Source organism: Aethalodelphis obliquidens, unplaced genomic scaffold (assembly GCF_003676395.1).
Source record: "Aethalodelphis obliquidens isolate GAN/ISIS:26980383/991018 unplaced genomic scaffold, ASM367639v1 scaffold52, whole genome shotgun sequence".
Taxonomy (NCBI): Eukaryota; Metazoa; Chordata; class Mammalia; order Artiodactyla; family Delphinidae; genus Aethalodelphis; species Aethalodelphis obliquidens.
Window position 1 is genome coordinate 13,923,573 of NW_020837996.1, and position 26,873 is coordinate 13,950,445.

The 26,873-nt window shown below is 41.1% G+C and overlaps 1 protein-coding gene across 1 annotated transcript in view; it reads left to right on the forward strand.

The window, feature by feature from the left end:
* ATP10B (ATPase phospholipid transporting 10B (putative)) overlaps positions 1 to 26,873 on the forward strand; it is a 294,439-nt gene that overhangs the window by 199,586 nt on the left and 67,980 nt on the right. Inside the window, exons 5-7 of the mRNA XM_027084380.1 lie at positions 18,460 to 18,545; positions 22,521 to 22,627; positions 26,734 to 26,865. Of these exons, the coding sequence (XP_026940181.1) occupies positions 18,460 to 18,545; positions 22,521 to 22,627; positions 26,734 to 26,865 (325 nt within the window). The remainder of the gene's footprint in view (positions 1 to 18,459; positions 18,546 to 22,520; positions 22,628 to 26,733; positions 26,866 to 26,873) is intronic.

Sequence of the window (26,873 nt, forward strand, 5' to 3'; positions counted from 1 at the left end):
CATCTGTATGTCTTCTTGGAGAAATGTCTATTTAGGTCTTCTGACCATTTTTGGATTGGGTTGTTTGTTTCTTTAATGTTGAGCTGCATGAGCTGTTTATATATTTTGGAGATTAATCCTTTGTCCATTGCTTCATTTGCAAATATTTTCTCCCATTCTGAGGGTTGTCTTTTCGTCTTATTTATGGTTTCCTTTGCTGTGCAAAAGCTTTGAAGTTTCATTAGGTCCCATTTGTTTATTTTTGGTTTTCTTTCCATTACTCTAGGAGGTGGATCAAAAAAGATCTTGCCGTGATTTATGTCAAAGAGTGGTCTTCCTATGTTTTCCTCTAAGAGTTTGATAGTGACCGGTCTTACATTTAGGTGTTGAATCCATTTTGAGTTTATTTTTGTGTACGGTGTTATGGAGTGTTCTAACTTCATTCTTTTACATATAGCTGTCCAGTTTTCCCAGCACCCCTTATTGAAGAGACTGTCTTTTCTCCATTGTGTATCTTTGCCTCCTTTGTCATAGATTAATTGACCACAGGTGCGTGAGTTTATCTCTGGGCTTTCTATCTTGCTCCATTGATCTATGGTTTTGTTTTGGTGCCAGTACCATATTGTCTTGATTACTGTAGCTCTGTAGTACAGTCTGAAGTCAGGAAGTCTGATTCCTCCAGCTCCATTTTTTTCCCTCAAGACTGCTTTGGCTATTCGGGGTCTTTTGTGTCTCCATACAAATTTTAAGATGATTTGTTCTAGTTCTGTAAAAAATGCCATTGGTAATTTGATAGGGATTACATTGAGCCTGTAGATTGCTTTGGGTAGTAGAGTCATTTTCACAATATTGATTCTTCCAATCCAAGAACATGGTATATCTCTCCATCTGTTGGTATCATCTTTAATTTCTTTCTTCAGTGTCTTATAGTTTTCTGCATACAGGTCTTTTGTCTCCCTAGGTAGATTTATTCCAAGGTTTTCTTTTTTTTGCAATGGTAAATGGGAGTGTTTCCATAATTTCTCTTTCAGATTTATCATCATTAGTGTATAGGAATGCAAGAGATTTCTGTGCATTGATTTTGTATCCTGCAACTTTAACAAATTCATTGATTAGCTCTAGTAGTTTTCTGGTGGCACTTTTCCCTATGTATAGTATCATGTCATCAGCAAACAATGACAGTTTTACTTCTTCTTTTCCAATTTTTATTCCTTTTATTTCTTTTTCTTCTCTGATTGCCATAGCTAGGACTTCCAAAACTATGTTGAATAATAGTGGTGAGAGTGAACATCCTTGTCTCGTTTCTGATCTTAGAGGAAATGCTTTCAGTTTTGCACCATTGAGAATGATGTTTGCTGTGGATTTGTCGTATATGGCCTTTATTATGTTGAAGTAGGTTCCCTCTATGCCCACTTTCTGGAGAGTTTTTTATTATAAATGGGTGTTGAATTTTGTCAAAAGCTTTTTCTGCATCTATTGAGATGATCATCTGGTTTTTATCCTTCAATTTGTTAATATGGTGTATCACATTGATTGATTTGCATATACTGAAGAATCCTTGAATCCCTGGGATAAATACCACTTGATCATGGTGTATGATTCTTTTAATGTGTTGTTGGATTCTGCTTACTAATATTTTGTTGAGGATTTTTACATCTATATTCATCAGTGATATTGGTCTATAATTTTCTTTTTTTGTAGTGTCTTTGTCTGGTTTTGGCATCAGGGTAATTGTGGCCTCATAGAATGAGTTTGGGAGTGTTCCTTCCTCTGCAATTTTTTGGAAGAGTTTGAGAAGGATGGGTGTTAGCTCTTCTCTAAATGTTTGATGGAATTCACCTGCGAAGCCATCTGGTCCTGGACTTTTGTTTGTTGGAAGATTTTTAATCACAATTTCAATTTCATTGCCTGTGATTGGTCTGTTCATATTTTCTGTTTCTTCCTGGTTCCGTCATGGAAGGTTCTACCTTTCTAAGAATTTGTCCATTTCTTCCAGGTTGTCCATTTTATTGGCATAGAGTTGCTTGTTGTAGTCTCTTAGGATGCTTTATATTTCTGCAATGTCTGTTGTAACTTCTCCTTTTTCATTTCTAATTTTATTGATTTGAGTCCTCTCCCTCTTTTTCTTGATGAGTCTGGCTAATGGTTTATCAATTTTGTTTATCTTTTCAAAGAACCAGCTTTTAGTTTTATTGACCTTTGCTATTGTTTTCTTTGTTTCTATTTCATTTTTTTCTGCTCTGATCTTTATGATTTCTTTCCTTCTGCTGACTTTGGGTTTTGTTTGTTCTTTCTCTAGTTCCTTTAGGTGTATGGTTAGATTGTTTACTTGAGATTTTTCTTGTTTCTTGAGGTAGGCTTGTATAGCTATAAACTTCCCTCTTAAGACTGCTTTTGCTGCATCCCATAGATTTTGGATCGTCGTGTTTTCATTGTCTTTTGTCTGTAGGTATTTTTTCATTTCCTGTTTGATTTCTTCAGTGATCTCTTGGTTATTTAGTAACGTATTGTTTAGCCTCCATGTGTTTGTGTTTTTTACAGTTTTTTCCCTGTACTTCATTTCTAATCTCATAGCGTTGTGGTCAGAAAAGATGCTTGATATGATTTCAATTTTTTAAAATTTACTGAGGCCTGATTTGTGACCCAAGATGAGATCTATCCTGGAGAATGTTCTGGGCGCACTTGAGAAGAAAGTGTAATCTACTGTTTTTGGATGGAATGTCCTATAAATATCAATTAAATCTATCTGGTCTATTCTGTCATTTCAACCTTCTGTTTCATTATTTATTTTCTTTTTGGATGATCTGTCCATTGAGGTAAGTGAGGTGTTAAATCCCCCACTATTATTGTGTCAGTGTCAATTTCCTCTTTTATAGCTGTTAGCAGTTGCCTTATGTATTGAGGTGCTCCTATGTTGGGTGCATATATATTTATAATTGTTATATTTTCTTCTTGGATTGATCCCTTGATCATTATGTAGTGTCCTTCCTTGTCTCTTGTAACATTCTTTATTTTAAAGTCTATTTTATCTGATATGAGTATTGCTACTCCAGCTTTCTTTTGATTTCTATTTGCATGGAATATCCTTTTCCATCCCCTCACTTTCAGTCTGTATGTGTCCCTAGGTCTGAAGTTGTTCTCTTGTAGACAGCATATATATGGGTCTTGTTTTTGTATCCATTCAGCAAGCCTGCATCTTTTGGTTGGAGCATTTAATCCATTCACATTTAACATAATTATCGATATGTATATTCCTGTGTTCATTTTCTTAATTGTTTTGGGTTTGTTTTTGTAGGTCCTTTTCTTCTCTTGTGTTTCTCACTTAGAGAAGTTTCTTTAGCATTTGTTGTAGAGCTGGTTTCGTGGTGCTGACTTCTCTTAGCTTTTGCTTGTCTGTAAAGCTTTTGATTTCTCCATTGAATCTGAACGAGATCCTTGCCAGGTAGAGTAATCTTGGTTGTACGTTCTTCCCTTTCATCACTTTAAGTATATCATGCTACTCCCTTTTGGCTTGTAGAGTTTCTGCTGAGAAATCAGCTGTTAACCTTATGGGAGTTCCCTTGTATGTTATTTTTCGTTTTTCCCTTGCTGCCTTCAATAATTTTTCTTTGTCTTTATTTTTTGTCAATTTGATTACTATGTGTCTCGGCATGTTTCTCCTTGGGTTTATCCTGTATGGGACTCTCTGCACTTCCTGGACTTGGGTGGCTATTTCCTTTCCCATGTTAGGGAACTTTTCGACTATAATCTCTTCAAATATTTTCTCTGGCCTTTCTCTCTCTCTTCTCCTTCTGGGACCCCTGTAATGCAAGTGTTCTTGTGTTTAATGTTGTCCCAGAGTTCTCTTAGGCTGTCTTCATTTCTTTTCATTCTTTTTTCTTTATTCTTTTCTGCAGCAGTGAATTCCACCATTCTGTCTTCCAGGTCCCTTATCCGTTCTTCTGCCTCAGTTATTCTGCTATTGATTCCTTCTAGTGTAGTTTTCATTTCAGTTATTGTATAGTTCATCTCTGTTTGTTTGTTCTTTAATTCTTCTAGGTCTTTGTTATACATTTCTTGCATCTTCTCTATCTTTGCCTCCATTGTTTTTCCGAGGTCCTGGATCATCTTCACTATCATTATTCTGAATTCTTTTTCTTGAAGGTTACCTACCTCCACTTCATTTCATTTTTTTTCTGGGTTTTATCTTGTTCCTTCATCTGGTACATAGCCCTCTGCCTTTTCATCTTGTCTATCTTTCTGTGAATGTGGTTTTTGTTCCACAGGCTGCAGGACTGTAGTTCTTCTCGCTTTTCTGACTTCCTTTTGGTGAACCTCTCCTCCAGAGTTCTGCTGGGGCATGGGTGCACACACACACACACACACACACACACACACACACACACACACAAACACACACACAGACATGGGATGCCCCGTTCCCAATGGTTTGCCCACTTCTATTAAACATTCTTTTTCTATTTTTACCCCTTAAGGGCCGCATTAGGAAGCTCTGCCAGGTTGTGTGAAAGATATAATCTCATTAAGGTGTTAACAGATGAAATCTTTAACAGCTTAAAGTTTTTCTGCCTCCCACTATCTCCATACCCCACGATAATATATTTATGTTGTAACAGTGGCCTTCACTGTCTTAAACACTATGGATAATTGTGGATATTTCAGACCAATGTGGGAAATACTTGGTATCTCAAAGGGGAGACATACCACTCTAGTATATGGATTAGTCGGGACACTTGTTTGCAGGTGACGGAACTGCAGTTCGAAGTAGCTTGGACAAAAAGGGGTCTTATTGGAAGGATACAGTGTGAGATGGGCCTCAGAGTTCTGTGGACCCGAAATTTCTATCCATCAGTACAATCTCCATCTCCTTTGTCTACATTTCTCTCCATGTTTGGTTTTAGTCTCTCAAACCAGTTTCTTGCATGTGGAAGAAAAATTGGCACCAATAAAACTGCATTTATGCCCCACCCCCCAAAAAGGGACTGGGGACCTTCCCTGTTGTCCCACTTGAAAAGCATCCCAGGGATTAGCCTGGCTGGTATCATGTGCCCACCCCTAGAACAATTCACTCTGGCCACTGGGGAAGGATTCTGTCCTTGGCATCCTCTAGCTCAACTTCATGTTTGAAATTGGCCTGTGAAGCAGGAGGGTACTGAGCAGCACAGCAATAAATATCCATTGCATCTATTCTGCATCAGGGCTATATAAGCCTAACTTAGGTACAACCAAGGTCATCTACGCTTAAGGAGGGGGGTCCAATGTCCTCTCTCCTATAGCTCCCAGTGGCATTTCCTCTTCCCCAAAAGCCCTTTCCCATCTGCCCTTTCTCTGCCTAGGCACCAGGTATGTGGGGTGAATCCCTCCTTTCTTTGTGCTCCCATAGACTTCGTTCTTACCACTCTCAACCACTGCACATACCTCTTTGTAGTTCATTTGATAAATTCATTTACTCAACCAGCACCCGATTAGGTCCTTCTGTTGCCAGACACTGTGTTAGGATTTGTCACTGTTGTTGTTGTTACCACAGGGGTGACTCATTATGATCATCTCTTCAGGAAATAACTGAATATAGAGTTTCTCAAACTGGAATTCATACTCTCTTCTTTGTCACCTCTTTTGCCAAAACATGAGGTACAAAACATTGGATCTCATGTCATTTTCTTGAGTCTCAGTTATCCACAATAAAAATGTGTACAGAAAAGAATGTCTTTGCAACACTCCCTTAAGGCTCCACTGCCCATCTGGTGGCAGCTGCCCATATTTCCAGCATGCATGCATGCATTCATTCACCAAGTATTGACTGAATGCCTTCTATACGGCAAGTACTGTAGCATGTTCTGGGGGTCCAGGTGTAAACAAGAGACATACAGGCTCTAAGAGGGAATTAAACAGACAATTGTTAACAAACAATTCCACAAATAATTAATTGATTCCTTTTAGGAATGACAGAAGAAATCATTCTTTTTTCAGTATTAGCTTCACATGCCATACCCATGCCTTTTTGTTGGAAAAATGTCATGGGAAGATTTCAAGATTAAATTTAGTCTTCGCCCTGAATAAAAATCAGAATATTTGTCCACTTAAAAAAAAGGGAACACAGACTATAAGGAATCCTTAAATAGACCTTTTCTCCCACAGCCCTCCAGCCCTCTCTGTGTGCTTTTGTGGGAACCACTGGGGCAGGTAGGAAGACCCAGTTACTTGCACACGCAGACAATTTCCTCATCCAGAGTCAGAGAGGAAAGTATCTGCCAGTCACTGTTGCAGGTTATCTTGAAAAGAACTCTGACCAGAAAGCGGAAAGGTTATCGAGTGCTGGTAAATGTCATTAGTTTTCAGATAGAATTCTCAGAAATCACAGGGTTAATTTGCATGTCAGGGAGGAAACCTCAGTCACCTGACTCAGCAGCTGGAGCATGAAGAACATTTAATTCTACCATTTATCCAAACTAGTATGCTAAAAAAAGAAAAAAAAATTTTTTAACCACTTTAAGTAGTACTCTTCTAAGGTCGCAGTATATCTCCTGTGTAGCTGCCCAGGTTGGTGTGGTTTGTGTACCCTGTAACCCCCATCCTTGCAGAGTTCCTGTGAGCCTGTGAGTCCTTGCAGAGTCCACAAATGACTTACAAATGCTGCTTTGTCATCCTCCTCCTGGCGTGGAGTGGAGTTGGCTCTTCTAGTCGTCTAACCTAAGGGTTGTGTAAAAACACACTCTGAGAGCTTTGCAGAAGCTTGGCAATCCCTTGTTCAACTCTTCTTTTTCACATACATCACCAGCTCATGATAAAAGCTCAGTATATAAGTGCATTCTCTGTTGGAGGAAAGAGTTTAGCTGATTTCTCTTTCTTCAATGAACAGAATCTTTCGTTTTATTTTTTTAATGCACTTAGCTCTTTATTTTTTTGTTTTGCTTTCCTTTTTCTTTGAGTTTTATTGAGATATAATTGACATACAGCACTGTTTCAGTTTAGGGTATAGAGTATAGTGATGTGACTGACACACATCATGAAATGATTACCACAGTGAGTTTAGTGATCATCCATCATCTCATATAGATACACAATAAAAGAAAACGAAAAAGTATGTTTTTCTTTGTGATGAGGATTCTTAGGAGTTATTCTCTTACCAAGTTTCATATATAACATACAGCAATGTTAATTCATGTCAGCAATGTTAATCATGTTGTACATTCCTTACCTAATAGTTATTTATCTTATAACTAGAAGTTCGTACCTTTTACTGCCTCATCCAATTCCCCCCCCCCACCTCCTGCCTCTGGTAACCATAAATCAGATCTCTTTTTTATGAGTTTGTTTGATTGGTTGGCTGGTATTAAACTATAATTGACCTACAACACTATGTTAGTTCTGGTGCACAACATTAGTGATTCAATATTTCTATACATTACAAAATGATCACCGCAAATCTAGTTACCATCTGTCACCATACGAAGATACTACATTATTATTGACTATATTCCCCATATTGTACATTTCATCCCCATGGCTCATTTATTTTGTAACTGGAAGTTTGCTTTTGTTTCCCTTGCCTGAGGAACCAGATCCAAAACAATATTGCTAAGACTGATGTTAAAGAATGTACTGTCTATGTTTTCTTCTAGGAGTTTTATGGTCTCAGGTCTCACATTTAAGTCTTTAATCCATTTTGAGTTTATTTTTGTATGTAGTATGAGAAAGTAGTACAGTTTATGTCACATGTAGCTGTCCAGTTTTCCCAGCACCATTTATTGAGGAGACTGTCTTTCCCCATTGTATGTTCTTGCCTCCTTTGTCATAAGTTAATTGATCATATAAACATGGGTTTATTTCGGGGCTCTCTATTCTATTCCATTGATCTATGTGTCATTTTTTATGCCAGTACCATGCCGTTTTGATGACTGTAGCTTTGTAGTATAGTTTGAAATCAGGGAGTGTGATACTTCCAGTTCTTCTGTTCTTTCTCAACATTATTTTGGCTATTCTGCATCATTTGTGCTTCTAATTAAATTTTAGAATTATTTGTTCTGGTTCTGTAAAATTTACCATTGGTGTTTTAATAGGGATTATATTGAATCTATAGATTGCCCTAGACAGTATGGTCACTTTAACAATATTATTTCTTCCAATCCATGAGAATGGTGTATCTTTCCATTTGTTGGTGTTGTCTTCAGTTTCTTTTACCAGTGTCTTACAGTTTCCCAAATACAGGTCTTTAATCTCCTTGGTTAGATTTATTCCTAGGTATTTTATCCTTTTTGATGCAAATGTAAATGGGATTGTTTTCTTAATTTCTCTTTCTGATAGTTCATTGTTAGTGTATAGAAATGCAACAGGTTTCTATGTATTAATTTTGTGTGCTGCAGCTTTACCACATTCACTGATGAGTTCTAGTAGTTTTTTGTTGGCGTCTTTAGCATTTTCTATGTGTAGTATCATGTCATCTGCAAATAGTGACCTTTTACTTCTTCCTTCCCTATTTCGATGCCTTTTACTTCTTTCTCTTGTCTGATTGGTATAGCTAGGTCTTCCAATACTATGTTGAATAAAAGTGGTAATAGTTGGCATCCTTGTATAGTTCTTGATGTTAGAGGAAATGCTTTCAGCTTTTCACTGTTGAGTATGATGTTGCTTGCAGGTTTGTCTTACGTGGGTTTTATTATGTTTAGTTGTATTCCCTCTATGCCCACTTCGTTGAGAGGTTTTTTTTTTTACGTAAATGGATGTTGAGTTTTGTCAGAGCTTTTTCTGCATCTCTTGAGATGGCCATATGACATTTTATTCTTCAGTTTATTAATATGGTGCATCACATTGATTTGCAGATATTGAATGATCCCTGCAGCCCTGGAATAAATCCCACTTTATCATGGTAAATGATCCTTTTAATGTATTGTTAAATTTGGTTTGCTAATATTTTGTTGAGGATTTTTCCATATATATTTATCATTGATATTGGCCTGTAATTTTTCTTTTTTTTTAACATCTTTATTGGAGTATAATTGCTTTACAATGGTGTGTTAGTTTCTGCTTTATAACAAAGTGAATCAGTTATACATATACATATGTTCCCATATCTCTTCCCTCTTGCATCTCCCTCCCTCCCATCCTCCCTATTCCACCCCTCTAGGTGGTCACAAACCACCTAACTGATCTCCCTGTGCTATGCGGCTGCTTCCCACTAGCTATCTATTTTACGTTTGGTATTGTATATATGTCCATGCCACTCTCTCACTTTGTCACAGCTTACCCTTCCCCCTCCCCATATCTAATTTTTCTTTTTTTGTCTTTGGTTTTGGAATCAGGGTGATGCTGAACTCATAGAATGAGTTTGAAAGCATTCCTCTTCAATTTTGAGGAATAGTTTGAGAAGCGTAGCAAGTAACTCTTCTTTACGTATTTGGTAGAATTTACCTGTGAAGCCATCTGGTCCTGGAATTTTGCTTATTGGGAGTTCTTTTGGCTACTGATTCAATTTCATTTGTGGTATTAGTGATCTGTTCATATTTTATATTTCTTTCTGATTCAGTCTTGGGAGATCATATGTTTCTACCAGTTTATCCATTCTTCTGTCTTTCCATTTTATTGGCATATAACTCTTCATAGTAATCTCTTCTGATCCGTTGTATTTCTGTGGTGTCAGTTGTAGCTTCCTTCATTTCTGACTTTTTTGAGTTTTCTCTCATTTTCTTGATGAGTCTGGCTAAAGCTTTATGAATTTTGTTTATCTTTTCAAAGAACCAGATCTTAATTTCATTGTTCTTTCTTTTTTGTTTTTTTAGTCTCTATTTCATTTATTTCCACTCTAATCTTTACTGTTTCTTTTCTTCTACTAACTTACAGTTTTGTTTGTTCTTCTTTTTCTAGTTAAAGTATAAGTTTATGTTGTTCTTTTGAGATTTTTCTTGTTTCCTGAGGTAAGCTTGTATCTCTATAAACTTCCTTCTTAGAGCTGCTTTTGCTGTGTTGCATAGATTTTGAATCACTGTGTTTCACAGGCTGGTGGGTGGGGCCAGGCCCCAGCTCTAATAGGCTAGAAAGAGGACTTCAAGATGGCAATTGGCAGCATCAGAGTCCTCGTGGTAGAATGAGCTTCTGAAAATGACTTCCACCAGCATCTCCCAGAGGGAGTCCAAGTTGCCTCTTGCCTCTCTGGGAGGCTCTCCAAGATTAGTAAGTCAGTCTGACCCAGGCTCCTTTCAAATGACAGCCTTTGTTCTGGGTCTCAGAGTGTGTGAGATTTTGCATATGAATTTTAAGAATGAAGTCTCTGTTTCCTTCAGCTGTCCCATACACAAGCCCCACTGGCCTTCAAAACAAGGTAGTCTAGGGGCTTGTCTTCCTCATGCAGAACTCCTGGGCTGGGGAGCCTGATGTAGGGCTCAGAACTTACTCCTTGGGGAGAACCTTTGCAGTTGTGAATTATCCTCCCATCTGTGGGTTGCTTACCTGGGGGTATGGGTCTTGACTATTACCACATCTCTGTACCTCCTACCCATCTCCTTGTGGTTCCTTCATTATAGCTTTAGTTTTGAAAGCTCTCTTCTGCTAGTCTCCAGGTCATTCTCATTGATAGTTGCTCTGTAAATAGTTATAATTTGATACGCCCATGGGAGGAGATGAGCTCATGGTTTTCTTACTCTGCCATCTGGCTAGCAGAATCTTTCTTGAATATTTCCTAATGGCTGTAGAGGGGTTTCAGAATGGTCTAAGACATACTTCCTGTCCTGTAAGAGCTTAGAACTGTGGGTCCCTATTTTTCTTTAACATAAATACCCTCAGTGACTATCACAAAATTTTGATAATCCTAACCCTCAAATCCCTCCTCCCTGAAAGTGGTTGTCTTTTCAGTGTCCGTTAGTTAAGAAAATAAATTAAAACAAAAAGCGACCATGAATTTGGTGACCTTTTTAAATGGATTTGTATTTATTGATCTCAGGAATTCCTACAGAAATTTGAAAATCATGTATGTGTTAGAGTTATTTTTACTCTGTCTACAGACAGCATTTTGGTGCACGTGGGGATGTATACACAAGTTGCAGTGCTTCATCTACCAGTTGGCTTATAGAAACAGCTTGGTATTTGACAAATAAAAGTGTGAAACATTTCAAGTTCCAAGTGAGTGGTATGGCTATTACAAATTGTCTAGGCTCAAAGGAAGGAGAATTTGTATGATCTATAGTAGACATATGGGTCCTTAAGAGGTAAACCCTTGAGCTTGGCAATGAAGGTTTAAGGGAATTGTCAATGAGAAAAACTTGCAAAGAAATCATGCAAAAGGCTCAGAGGGTTTGCTCTATAAGAAGACAGCATTAAATGCTTACATCCAGCAAAGACAAGCACAAGCTTTAGAATCAGACAAATGTGGGTGTTCATGAGCTGTGTGACCTTGGGCAAGTTACTTAGCATCACCAACACTCAGGTTTCTCTCTTATAAAATGGGACTAACCTGTCCTGAACACTTCACAGAAGAGTTGGGAAGATCAAATAAGATCACATAAATAAGGGGCAGCATTTTGTGAAGTGTGATTTTACCAAGTAAGTACACATCATTATTTTTTAAAGACCTAGAGATGTCCAGTGGACTGAGTAGACCACTGTGTTGATTAGGATTCTTTGTTTTCAAGGAACAGAAATGATTCTGGCTCACTTAAACAAAACGGAATTATCAAAAAAATGCGCCAGGGGGTGAGGTGGAAAGGGTGAAGTACACAATATGACTCACAGATTCTAAGGAAATCTGAAGAACCAGGCTCAGAAACAAGTACCAGGAAATTTCAACTCAGCAGGAGAATATCGGTAGCAGCAATTACTTAATGTTCTCCTTTGTTTTTCCTTGCCTGAGTTATTCTACTCAAGGCAAAGTCCCACAGTGAGCAAATTTAGTGGGCAGGGCATCGTGATTTATAGTCTCATTAAGATTATGAACCAGGGAGAAAAGGTAGTTTTCCAAAAGGAAGTTAAAGGATTGTTAAAGAAAGGAGAACACGAGAGTGAGTAAGTGAGTCACCAGAAAACATCTATCCACTACAGACAATTTCAGAAGATCATCCATACATTTATGTAATCATATTTATTGATGAACTTTGAATAATAGTGAAAAATAAGCCCAGGAAAGTAAAAGTTGAGGCTAATTCAAAGGAAATGGCCTAGTCTAGATACAGGAATATATCACAACCTCTTTGTTTCACCATGGCCTTCCCGGTTGCCCCAGGAGGATACAGCCTACTGTATCTAGGGCATAGGTCAGTGAGGAGTACATTAATCCCGGAGAGTCATTACACACTAACACTTGGCTCACTTTCCTTTGCTTTCACTGATACCACCATTGACACATCCAGCTAAACTGGGAACTTTGAGTTGTTTTATGGCTGCAATAATTGATTTGTGTCAATAACCTCTTCCTTCTCTCTAATTCTCACTTCCATGGCTCATACATTATGTGTATTCAATAAATACTTGAATACATGGATAGATGGATGGATGGATGGATGGATGGATGGATGGATGGATGGATGGGAGACTAGTCTGGCCCATGTTGGGATCTAGGATTTTGACTACTTTTTTTCTTTTTTTTTATTAATTGAGCCAAAGAATTCCCTTGCAAGAAGCAATCTTATTCCCATGAATCAAAGTTAAGATTTGTACCTGGGGCTTTTCCTACTTGTGTGGGGCAGTCTTTACAGAGAGGTCTTCTTTGTTACCTCCTCATCCATCACCTTTCAGTATTTATATTTATAATATTCATCTCCCCAGCACTAACCTTACCTCTCCAAATCTTTATAGTGTGCCTGTTAACACAAGGTATCACAGGAGATGCTCTAGAGGAAGCTGACAGTTTACTCAAGGAAGCAGAGATCTAGATACATCAGTGTTAAATGGAGGCATGACAGTTGATGTGGAAACATGTTAAAAGAGCAATTTTTGTTGGCTAGGGTGAAACAGTCTTTGGGGATATGGGTGGGCTTCATAGAGGAGGTGGCAGATAAAAAAACCTCTCAAATGTTAAAAATATATATAAAGTAATAATTCTCAAAAGAATGTTCTCTGTCTAGGCAATTTAGTATCTTAACCTCTACCTTTTGAAGGTACCCTACTTTAAAATGCAAATTGTACTTGGAAGAGGTAACACACCACATTGCTTATTAGTTGTAGTAATTTTTATATATTTTCTACTATATATTAAAAATGAATTCTTTTTTCATAACAAATCCCCTTTTATTTATTTTTGGCTGCGTTGGGTCTTTGTTGCTGCATGCTGGCCTCCTCTACTTGTGGTGAGCAGGGCCTACTCTTCATTGCAGTGCGTGGGCTTCTCATTGCAGTGGCTTCTCTTGCTGCGGAGCATGGGCTCTAGGCGTGCGGTCTTTAGTAGCTGTGGCACAGGAGCTCAGTAGTTGTGACTCGCGGGCTCTAGAGCACAGGCTCAGTAGTTGTGGCTCACGGGCTCTAGAGTGCAGGCTCAGTAGTTGTGGTGCACAGGCTTAGTTGCTCTGTGACATGCGGGATCTTCCCTGACCAGGGCTCGAACCCATGTCCCCTGCATTGGCAGGTGGATTCTTAACCACTGTGCCACAGGGAAGCGCCCCCCTTTTATTTGTAACTGTAGGATAGTACATATATTGCCAGGAACCTCCACCATGCTTATACAGTAGCTTCTGTGGTATACAAATGATATATACAGATTTCTCTTATTACAAGTCATTATGACCCCCAGTCATAAAACCTAACTTTTTTCCAACTGAAGAGAAGAAAATAAAGAAATTTGGATTGTGTCCTTTCCTAATGGACTGTTAGGATAGAGGGTATTCTCAATCTCTGCAACTTCATCTCCTGTTAACTTGGAACTTTTTCTAGAGCAATTTTTTGTTCTTCCCCCTCCCCCAAGGGACATTTGGAAATGTCTGTAAACATTTTTGGCTGTCACAACTGAGGGGGAGAGGGAGAGGGTGCTACTGGCATCAAGTTGGTAAAGGCCAGGGATGCTGCTAAACATCAAAGAATTATCCAGCCCAAAATGTCAAGAGTGGCAAGTTGAGCTACCCTGGTCTAAAAATGCCTTGAGCTGCCAATCAACCAGATGTCTATGTAGACACTAGAAAAAATGAAAGCGAGCCAGTGCAAAACCTTTCATGAAACATAAATACAAATCTTGTAGAAACAATCAAAGAAATAAAAAAATGTTAATAGCAGTCAATCAAAGGTCAGCAGGACAATATTATGTAATTACTTTTTGATTCTTCCTTATCTGACCCAAGTTAAGAAGGGTGGTAGTGATGGTGATAATGATGATAGTTTCTAGACACTGGGGTTTGCTTACATTTTTTATTGAGATACATGTGTCATATAACATTATATTAGTTCTAGGTGTCTAACATAATGATTTTATATTTGTATATATTGTGAAATGATCACAATATGTCTAAGTTAATATCTGTCATCATACGTAGTTACTTTTTTTTCTTATGAACAGAACTTTTAAGGTGTACTCTCTTAGCAACTTTCAAATATGCAGTACAGTGTTATTAAATATTGTTGCCATGCTTATGTTATATTCCTTGACTTATTTATTTTTTAACTGGAAGTTTGTAACTTTTGACCCCCTTCATCCATTTCACCCACCCACAACTCCCTGCCTCTGGCAATAAGCTTTTTTCTTTAAATTTAGATTCCACATACAGTTGACCCTTGAATAACACTGGGGTCGGGGATGCTAACCATCCACACAGTGGAAAATCCACATATAATTTATAGTCAGTCCTCTGTACTCGCAGTTCCACATCTACCAATTCAACCGACCACAGATCGGGTAGCACTGTAGTATTCACTATTGAAAAAACCTGCATAAGTGGATCCACACAGTTCAAACCCATGTTGTTCAAGAGTCAACTATATACAGACCTCATTTATTGTACTTTGGTCATAGGAAGTGGAAAAGGAATATAGAAAAGGAAATCGATCCAAAAGGAGATCTTAAACAATAATCTTTCATTGTGCATCAAAATAACACTGTGGGGCTTCCCTGGTGGCGCAGTGGTTGGGAGTCCGCCTGCCGATGCAGGGGACACGGGTTTGTGCCCCGGTCCGGGAAGATCCCACATGCCGCGGAGCAGCTGTGCCCGTGAGCCATGGCCGCTGAGCCTGCGCGTCCGGAGCCTGTGCTCTGCAGCGGGAGAGGCCACAACAGTGAGAGGCCCGCATAACGCAAAAAAAAATTAAAAAAAAAAAAAAAATAACACTGTGGTTTAAGAGAGCAGGCTGTGTGGCATCAGACATCCTGAGGTTAAAGCCTGTCTTCTGCTTTGCTAGCCGTGCACCGTTGGGAAAATTCACTGAATCTCTCTAAGCCTTAGTTCCTTCATCTGTAAAATAGGGTAATAATAGTACCTACCTGGTGGAGTTATTGTGTGAATTCAAGAGAATAGCATGTATAAAATATTTAGTTATACTTGACACACAATAAGCATTCAGTAAGTACTGTAATAATAATAATAATGAGAGGAGAAAGTGGAATAAATGTATTGGTGATGAGGATGATAACAAAGACAATAATGATTGATGATTGGCTTTGGAGTCTGATGATGTGGATTGCATTGCAGGCTCTGTTACTTACCAACCATAAGACAATTGCTTTATTGAATCTGCATTTGCACTTCTGTCCACATCTCTTAAGGTTACTGTGAGAACTTTATGGCAGGTGCCTGGCACATAGTAAATACTCCAGATCAGTAGGTCTGGCCTGAAGAACCACAAACACACTGTGCTCTCTGGAAAGGGTTTGCCTTTTCCTGTACCCTGATGGCTGTTCCTTTCATAAGGACAACACCTTAGATAAAAGGCTGGGTCTGAAAGAAAAGGTGGTTAGGTGGGCTTCATTCCCAAGCTAAGAAAAGCTAAGGGGTAGTGAGTCAGAAGTGAATCAGAAATTCCTGAACAAGGTAAAAAATAAGGACCCTGATAGATTTGTAGGGCTTGGCAATGCCCCCGCCGCTGCTGTCCTTGAGTTCTCCTAGCAGCTCCCTAGAGTGAGTTACAGGAAAGCCTAAGAAGCAAGGAATGCTGATGGGGTCTCTGGAGACAGCAGGGCCGTGTGGCCCTCTCCACAGTCCATCTCGGGGAGGAACAGAAGGGGCCCGAGGACAGAGAGCTAGAAAGGGCGAAATCACCTCTCCGTGTAGAGAGGGAGACAGAGCACCCAAGGCCAGTGCCCAGAAGAATAAAAGAGCAAGGGATGCTTCAAGAGGAAGGTCATTGGGAAGCCCCACTGAGGGACAAGAGACTTGAGCACTGCCGGGGATCCGCCAGGTACGATTAAACAGCTGACAGGGACTCACTGCAGCAGGATCATTAGCTCTCAGACCCTGCTGCCACTCACATCTGAAATAAGTTTGGATTTAGAAAGCTAGCAATGAGCTGAGTGGTACAGATCAGGAGGGAAGCACACGGCTTAATCAGGGCCGTGAAAGCAGCTGACAAATTACAGCATGATTTGTCATCATCTCAGAACTCGGCAAGTGTTTGTCCCTGAAAGAATCAATACTTGGAGGGAAGAGGGCTGTATTTTTAGAAACTCCTGGATGGTTAATTTATTTCAAGTGAATGGAGAGTTTATGTTGGCGCCCCACAGAACCAATGGACAGTATATTTACACGAAGCCAGAAAATGCTATCATTTCTTCTAATCAATTTACTCCTTTGAACAGCTGTACCTTGAAGCTTGGAGTGATAAATTCACTCCCCGTGCTAAAAGCTCTACCCTGGGAACCACTTCCAATCCCACCTTTAGTAGTACTTCATTCTATATGCATAGCATGTTATACCTTTCAAAACTTTCCCACATGGATTCTATCTTCTGGGGCACAAGTGAGATGGACAGGGAGGGGGTGTCAGCCCCATTCTACAGAGGAGAAAACTGAGGCTCGAGAGTTGAATGTACTATTAGGCAATGTGGGGTAGAATTAGAAAGCAAGATCTCCCCACCCCTAGTTGTGTTTTCCCACTCATTGAACTTAAAGAGATTGTACAACTAAAATACTGAATGAAAGAGAAAAAGTGAAGTCAAGAATGTGTTTTAAATGCTTTGCTATAAGAATGTTCACCAGGGGGCAGTGTGCTGTGGAAGTAAAGAACAGAGGGTCTGCACTCAGACTTGGATTCAAATCCCAGTCTTGATATGACCACGGACAGCCACTTAACCCTTGTGAGTCACAGTTTTCCCATCTCTAAAGAGGGGCTAATCAAAGTACTTACTTCATAAAATGATTGAAAGCTTGAAAAAAAAATAGCATTTCTTAAGTTCTCATTGCAGCATCTGACAGAAATAAGAGTCTAGTAAATGCTACTTGTTTTGTGTGTTTTTTTGTTTGGTTGGTTTTTGAGAATTTTTTTAATTTATTTATTTTTGGCTGCGTTGGGCCTTGTGGCTGCACGTGGGCTTTCTCTAGTTGCAGCGAGCGGGGGCTATTCTTTGTTGCGGTGCACGGGCTTCCCATCGTGGTGGCTTCTCTTTGCTGCAGAGCACAGGCCCCAGGTGTGCGGGCTTCAGTAGTTGTGGCTCACAGGCTCAGTAGTTGTGGTGCACGGGCTCAGATGCTCTGTGGCACACGGAATCCTCCCAGACCAGGGCTCTAACCCATGTCCCCGGCACCAGCAGGCAGACTCCCAACCACCTGGCCACCAGGGAAGTCCCTACTTATTTTATTAGCTACTATTTGCACAGCATTTTTGCAATAGCCAAACAATTGAAACCATGTCAATGTTCAGTAGTGAAAGAATTAAATGAAACAGGGCGACACTCATGCAATAGGTATCTATCCAGGTAACATGTAAAAATGTTCAAGTTGTATGAACACTAAATCTCATTGTTGAAATGCATAAATGTGTATGTTTGTCCATACATAAATGTGTATGTAGGTATATGCATATCTTTTTTAAAGCCTGGAAGTTCTGTATACACACGAATATTGGCTAGCTGTAGGTCGTGTGATTTATAATCTCTACTTTTTTGATCATCTATTTCTATGATGCCCAGTTTGGTAGCCACTAGCCGCCATGTGGCTATTTAACTTTAAATTAGTTAAGTGAAATTAAATAAAATTTAAAAATCAGTTCCTAAGTCATACTACCATATTTCAACAGCCACATGCAATGCGTGGCTTCTACATTATACAGTGCAGACATAGAACATTTCCATCATTGCAGTAAATTCTGTGGGGCAGCTTGAGTCTAGAGACTCAAACCCAGGCCGGGGAAAAGTGGTCAGGACAGGGCCCTCCCTTTGCAGCGCATCCAACTTTTCATCTGCATCTATTCTCTCCTCCTTAATGAGGATTTACCTGTTTCTTTTAACACATTACAACTATCACAGTGTGACAAAGCGGGGATTACCTTATTTGCAATGGTTCTAACAGTGATTAGCTCTCCTGATGATCCTATTAAAACGAGATCCCTCTGACTTAATAACCTCACAGCGTCCTCTCTTTCACAGGAGGTACAGTTCCAACCAGAAGGTTTCCACAACATCATCGTGTGTGAGAAGCCTAACAACCACCTTAACAGGTTTAAAGGTTATATGTAAGTATGTGCTGCCTGTGTGCTGCTTGTAAATATCTCCTCTGCAGCTAGAAAACATTTTTTCTTGAAATGGCCAAACAGATAAGCATCTGGGTCCTAAGGAAGTTTATTTCTTTTTATCACAAAAAAAAGGGCTAGAGAAAACTAACTAAATTGGGAAAACTTTTCTAGTCTTTTTTTTTTTTTTTTTTGCTGGAGTGATATTTAATTATCTCACAGGGTTAAATTCACTAATAGTTCAGAACTCTGGTGAAACAGCATCAAAATCGAGACCACACTCTGATTCAGGGGAGGCAAGTATGATTGAATTTAGATTAGATTTCTGAAGGGGCCTTTACTGCCCTGTAGGTAAGAATGGGGACTTTGGAGTTGGACAGACCTAGGTTCGAAACCAGGCTCTATCACTTACAAGCTGTGTGACCTTGAGTAAATTAATTAACCTCTCTGGGCCTTCATTTCCACATCTGTAAAATAAAGATTATATCTACATCATAGGATTTTTCTTGTCTAAGAACTGATCATATGCAAAGCCCGTAGCACAGAAACTGGCACAGAGTAGATAGTTAATGCAACTGCTGCTGTTGCAATTATTGTTGTTATTGTTCCTCACCTCTGGTTCAGCATAAGAGTTTTACTGTAATTTTGCTCCCACATTTGACCGCCGGTCTTACTGGGAAAAAAAAAAAAAAAAGTAGTGGTAACAGATGTGAATAAATGCCTGTATTCTGGCTTTAAGAGTTAGAGGACTTTCACAGAACATCGTCTCATTTAATCTGCAAAACAACCCAGGGAAGTGAGAATTATGATTCCCATTTTTCGGATGGGACATGTGATGATAAGATTTTTCAGGATTCTCCCAGAGGCACACAGCAGCTTCAAGGCAAAGCCAGGACTTAACAGCTGGGTCTTTTCACTCCAACCCCGGTGTGTTTTCCATTGTCTGCACCCACAGCTCAGACATGTTATAGCAACTTCTCTACCAATGTGCCCTGCAATGAAGCTTAAGAAGGCTTCTTGGGAGGCAGGTGTCAATGCTTTCCCTCCACCCACATTTTCTCAGGCCATATGAGATATCTTGAGGAGCAAGATAAGAGGGGAAAGGGTAAGAACAGTACAAGAGAAATAGCAGCTTTTCAATGCAAATTACTTTTTAAAAGCTCATAGAGAGCAGACGGAGACAGGCGAGAAGGGCACGAGCTCCTGGGGGAGAAGAGGGTTCGTTGCAGTCATCTGGCAAGGTAGAGCTTGCCACCTGCCGGGGCAAGGAGGCTACCCCTCGTGTCTGAGTTTTGTGGATTTGGTTCATCCCAAGTGACCCATGCCTTGAGCCATTCTTCCTCTTAGAGAGCAGCCTCATCGCTGGGTTTCTCTTTGTAATCCTTTCTCCCCCAAACAGCTCATGCCAGCACCCAGCCTTTCTAAGCTTCATCCTGGGCTCTGGCCCTTCATCTCAGACAGAACTTTCCCAGTTCCATTCAACCCTCAGCACCTCCTCTTCCTGGCTGCTGCCCTTAGAGTTGTCTTTCCCCACCTGCCCGGGCCTCATGCGTGAGCCCTGAAAGTCCAGTTGGTCAGTCCAGCAGCCAACCCACGGGATGCTGGGGAATTCACTGTGGTCCTACATCCCTGCCAAGGCCCAGCACCCACAGATGATAAGCACTCTCTTCCTGAACAAACCCACTGCCTGATGCCTCCAGGTCTCTGGAAGCTTCTTTGGGTCCCCTTAATTTAGGAGTTCTCCTGGGGATAGCCAGGTTGGCTAGAAAATGAGTAGTTTTTAATGCTTTGAAGGTTAGGAATGTCAGATTTGAAAATGTAACTTTTAAACAATAAGATCTCTCTAAAGGAGTGGTTCTCAAACCCCATCTCCTCCGCTCAATCAGAGGACCTTTAGCGAGTCTGGACACATTGTTGGTTGTCACAACTAGGGAAGGGGGTGCTGCTGGCATCTGGTAGGTAGAGGCCAGGGCTGCTGCTCGGCACCCTACAAAGCACAGGACAGCGCCCACGACAAAGAACGATCCCCCAAAACATGTCAGTAGTGTTGAGGTGAAGAAATATGCTCCCCCTCATAATGCTCTGAGTTGGTTAAATAAACATCCCTGGGGCTTCCCTGGTGGCGCAGTGGTTGAGAGTCCGCCTGCCGATGCAGGGGACACGGGTTCGTGCCCCGGTCCGGGAAGATCCCACATGCCACGGAGCAGCTGGGCCCGTGGGCCATGGCTGCTGAGCCTGCGCGTCCGGAGCCTGTGCTCTGCAACGGGAGAGGCCCACGTATGCAAAAAAAAAAAAAAAAAAAAAAAATCCCTGTAAACAGAGCACTAAATAGAAGAGCTATGAGATGGCTAATCTCTTTCTACCATCCATTAAAAAAGGAACATTATGACCGGGAGAAAAAGACGCTGTCATATGTTATCACCTCAGAGAATCATAAAAAAACGCTCTTTAAACCACTAGCTACTGACACTGAATCATTCAAGTTTCTATCCCAATATTCTATCCATAGCCAACTCCCTCCTTGATAAAGAGAGGTAGGTCATAAAATTTAGCCATTCTCGGACCACCTTTATGATTTGTATCACATTCATAAAACACCTCTACTTTCCAACTTTTTAATTGGCTTTCTTTATTTCCAAAGGAAAATGTATGTTACTGGCACTGTGGGCATCAAGCATCACTGCCCTATGTAGATTGCCATAGATTTATGGCAGTATTGCTTTCCATATATAAATTTCATAACAGTAAAATTAATAAAATGAAATCAAAACACTTATTATTTCATTCTAACTACAGACTATTACTTGCCAAAGCCTCCTCTGTGTTGAAAAGTTAGATAAATAAGGGCTAGAAAAACGTTAACGAAATACTAAGACATTTCCTCGTTAGATTTCAAAGAATTGCAAATGGGAATGACTCCGATTCAATGTCAATTAACGGGGTGCTACCTTGGGAACCCTGGTGTAGTGAAAACCACATGAGGGTTGGTGTCTGGGGCCTGGGTTCCCAAGTCCTAGGATATTCCGGGTACTAGGTGAGTGGCCTTGGAAAAGTCTCTCATCCTCTCTGAGCTTCATCTTTCTTATGAGTGAGGATGATCATGGTACTAACTTCCCAGAGCTGTGAAGAGACAAATAAAATAATGTAAATAAATGTAGTTTACAAACACAGTAAAGAATTATTAGCAAGAGGAGTATCGAGTGGCAGTATAGCACTCTGGAAGCAGACTCCCTGGGTTTGAATCCCCTTTCTGCCACATACTAGCTCTGTGAACTTGCCTCAATTTCCCAATCTATAAAATGAGTAGGAAACATGACCTATCTTATAAGATTGTCATGACCATTAATTAATACATGGAAAACACTTATAACTGGACCTAGAGAAATGAAGCATTAAAGAATTAGAAGGAGGAAAATCCCTAAGGGTTCAGATTATTACTTTTCTGTTCTCCCCAATGTTGGGGGAAAGTTATATTTAAAATTCCTGAAAAACCCAAATGGAGGGCATCAGGATAGAATAAGGGCCAGACGCTGCATAATCACTAATGTGGACTGACTCAGAAGTTTCTAGTGTGAGGTGGAAAATTGCAGCGCTTCTGGAGGCTAGAGAAAGGGAAACACTCCATGTACCTCGCTTTTGAGAAGCTTCCATGCAGCATGTTGCACAGGGTCGCTGGTCCACCTCCTGTGAGGTCTGTTTATTTCAAGGCTTCCTCAGCAGAGTTCTGCCTTTTAGGTGAGTAAATGATTACGTCCTTAGGGATGGGTAATTCCCTTCTAATGGTCCAGCCCCCACTAGACATCCCAGGAGCAATGAAGGGTTGCACTTGAACGTGGGGATTAGATTCTGAGTTAATATCACTCTTCTGAGGAACAGAGAGAAGAGTGATCTTGTTACTCGCCCCTCTAATTCTATGACACTCACCGGTGACAGCGTGGAGAGGCCACCAAACAGCTCCCTGTCTTTCCTCATTCCCAGGGAACATCCCGACCAGAGCAGAACCGGCTTTGGCAGTGAGAGTCTTCTGCTTCGAGGCTGCACCATCAGAAACACCAAAGTGGCTGTTGGCATTGTCATCTATGCGGGTAACTGTCCCTGGACAGCTTCCTATGTCCCTGTCCTTTATTCTCTCTCCTCCAAAACCCCCTCCAAATTTATCTTCAGTCAGTGGGAACGCACATCAGTTCTAAGGAGTAGAGTCATGTGACTTCCCATTTCTCAGCTAAGCAAACTGAGGCTGGAATCACAGCAGCTCACTTGGTCCACAGAGACATAATTCAGTTCCAAGTTACTGTCACTTATCCAGACAAGACAGGGAGGGGGACTCATGCTCATGTGTCCCTAACACTTTTCTGACACTAACCACAGGTGGGATGAAGAGTATCTCCTTGAGCCTGAGGAATAACCTCAGCAAACTTAGCAACTTCACCTTGTGTGCCTCAGTGTCCTCAGCTATACAACAGGAAGAATATTTCTATCTGCCCCATAGGCCCCCCATGAGGGTCCAGTGACCCAGCACATGGAAAGAACCCAGAACTGTGTGTAGCAAGTGAGGGCGGGGTGGGTTTTAGTTATTGTTTTTATTATTACCTTTATTCATTTTGTGGCTCCATATATGGTGGCCTATCTCTCCTTTGCACTTTGATTTTGCTTCCCATTGAAAAAAGGTAACAGCAGCACATCTCACAATGGTACCTGAAGTATTGGAGGGAGGTCTTGGGACTGCTCTATCCCCAGTACCTAGCACCTGGCACTCCGTGGGTACTCAGTACGTGTCTATTGTTACGTGAACAACTGCAGACTTCTTCTATAGAGGAAACACAGTCCCCCTGGAGTGTCTACCTTCCCTGGAAGTCTCCAGAATACGTTTCCCTGGATCTTCCACTCACTGGGACACCTTGTAGTATTTCATTTGCTTGTTATTTTGTTTGATTTGATTCATTTTGGTCGGAGTAGACTCCCACTTTTGTTAGACATAGAAGAGCACTAAAACATCAATCCATCCTAAGACTCCCTTTGGGGGACTATGAAAGAAAAATAGGTTTTTCAACAAATGCTGGAGAAGGTGTGGCGAAAAGGGAACCGTCTTGCACTGCTGGTGGGAATGTAAATTGATACAGCCGCTGTGAAGAACAGTATGGAGGTTCCTGAAAAAACTAAAAATAGAGCTACCATATGACACAGCAATCCCACTACTGGACACATGCCCTGAGAAAACCATAATTCAGAAAGACACGTGCACCCCAATGTTCATTGTAGCACTATTTACAATAGCCAGGTCATGGAAACAACCTAAATGTCCATTGACAGATGAATGGATAAAGAAGATGTGGTACATATACACAATGGAATATTACTCAGCCATAGAAAGGAACAAAATTGGGTCATTTGTAGAGACGTGGATGGACCTAGAGACTGTCATACAGAGTGAAGTAAGTCAAAAAGAGAAAAACAAATATATTAACGCATATATGTGGAATCTAGAAAAATGGTACAGATGAACCAGTTTGCAAGGCAGAAATAGAGACACAGATGCAGAGAACAAATGTATGGACACCAAGGGGGGAAAGTGAGGGGAGGCGGTGGTGGTGGGATGAATTGGGAGATTGGGATTGACATATATACACTAATATGTATAAAATAGATAACTAATAAGAACTTGCAGTATAAAAAATAATCAAATTAAATTTTAAAAAAACCAAAAATATGTTTTTTAAAAAGTTGTGTCACAATCTAGCTGGCTTTCCCTAATTTGGGGGAGGGATGTTATATTTGTCAGTACAGGTCACTGCTTTCAAGGGTCTTTGGCAATGGAGTTCAATGCCATCTGGTAGACCTAGTAGACAAGAACGCTTCCACAATCCCTACCGCACCAAAAACCCTGCATAGACGTGGATTTGCTTCTCTGCCTAATCAGAAACAAAGGTCGGAGTGGGTGATGGGAGCGGTGTGTGGGGAGGCAGATGGAGGGAGAGTTAATCGTGACTGGGGACTCAGGCCGCCTGGGGCTGAATCGCTGCCTGGCTGCAAGTTGCTGAGAAGCTGGCTCAGTTTTCACCACAAGGAGCACTGATAGCCCCTGCCTCCTAGGGTTATAAGGTTCACAATGCCTGGCACACATTAGGGCCTCAAGAAATGTGAGCAAAAATGGTGCAAACTGTGTTTAGTGTTACTGTCTAGACCAGGGGTTCTCAACCTCAGCACCACTGACATTTGTTCCAGATTGTTCTTTGTGGTGGGGGCCCCCCTATAGGATGTCTAGCAGCATCCCTGGCTCCTGCTCACTAGATGTCATGAGCACCACCTCCTCAAAGGTGACAACCAAAAATTTCTCATGACTTGGCCAGGTGTCCCCTGGGGAGAATGACTGGCCTAGAGCTACATTCTCTGCTTTGGTAATACAGATGGACAAAGTGGGAGCACCTCACAGTCAAAGGCCAGAAAATGGACAAGTGAGCTTTCCAGAAGGAAGAGATTCAGTGTGGAGGTATGTTTGCTCACAGCAAACATTTATTGAGCCCCTACTGTGTACTGGAAACTAATTTAGGTACTTTGTGTATATCAGTTCACTCCCCCACCCCAAAACACACAACGATTATATCTCATTTTGCAGATGAGGGGTTGAGTTACAAAAGGATTAATTCCCCCAAGGTCACATGTCTCCTGAGATTAATTCCCTATAACCCAAGGTCAGGTACCTGCAGAGCCAAGCTCTGTCGGACACTAGAGCCCACATTCTATCCACTACACCATACTGCCTCCCCCTTGAGCCCAAATTTTGCCAAAAGAACAGGGGGATCTTAGGAAGTGAGGAAGCAGGTGGGTGAAGGGGGTGGTCCGAGGACCCCTTTTACGGGCTGAGCCTGGGTCATGCAGGAACCACAGCTGTGTCAGCCCCTGCACAGCTGCAGCAACTTGAGTCTAATTTAATAAGCCTAGCATGCTCACGCCTACAGTTTTGTTGCTGCTTTAAATCCACGAGGCCACCAGCTAAGTAGCATTAAACCACACACTGCTGAAGCTGATGTATTGGTTTTCTCTAATTTTGCACAGAAAATGTGTGACGGGTCTCTTTTAATTTGACTGCTGAGGGGTACAGCGTGGTGAATACAATTTGGCAGCCCCAAAGGGGAGGCTCTGTTCTAAAGACAAAGGCTCAGTTTGACTCTCAACTCTTAGCTGGGTGGTTTGGGTTCCAGGAGTTACTGGAAGGAGAAATAGACTGGGAGTCAGAATCCTGGGTTCTCCATGTGGCTCTGGTGTCAATTTATTCTTTCGTTTGGAGCGGGTCCCTTCTAGGTTTTGGTCCTGAATTTCTCTAATTGGAAAAAAAAAGGGCGGTGGGTGCCTGAATGAGCTCAGTAGTTTTAAAATTTTACTGTCTTTTCTTTAAACAGAACTTTATGCAGAACTCCAGGGTAGGAGAGTAGCTGCGCAGAGTTAATGCTGGGGTGGAGACCTTTAGCCACTACCACTCTTGCATGAGCACGACAACACCTTAGGCAAAGAAGCAAGCATGATAATTACTGGCCTCAAGTACAGTCCTGCCACAGGGCCTTGGCACATACTGTTCCCCAGCCTAAAACCCTTTTCTCCCAACTCTTCTCTCTCCCTTCAGGTCTCTCTCAAATGTCACCTCCTCTGAGAAGCCTTCCCTGACCACACTCCTACACCATCTCTTATTTATTAGCCCTTTATTTATTGTTTACTTCATGGGACTTATGGCTAACTGTAATTACCTTATTTACTTATTTCCCTGTATATTTTCACCAGATTGTGAATCATCTTTCTCACCACTGTATCCCACCACTGAGCCCATAACAGCACCTCTGCGCAAATTAGAAAAAGATGGCCCTTCCTCAAGACAGCTTACTGTCATTTGCTACAAATGTGTCCTAATGGACTTACAAATCTATGACAGCTACAAAATGAGGGCTACCTCTCGAGTTGTGCAAGGGCACAGCCTGCGCACAGTAGCTCTGTCCATGCCCACCAGTGTCTGGCAGGTAGGGGATGTTCAGTAAAAACCTGCTGACAAGTTGTGTGAGGTCTCTCCGGCCATTCCCAGAACCTCCCTGCAGCAGGACAGATTCAGGTTAGAGAATGAAGCTTCTCTTGTATCGAAATCTCATGGGAGAAGAGCCAGAGGCAAACAGGGGCCAAGGGCTGACGATCTCATTTTCTCTCAAAGGCCATGAGACAAAAGCCATGCTGAACAACAGCGGCCCGCGGTACAAACGCAGCAAGATCGAGCGGCGCATGAACACAGACATCTTCTTCTGCATCGGGATCCTCTTCCTCATGTGCCTCACTGGGGCTGTAGGTATGGAA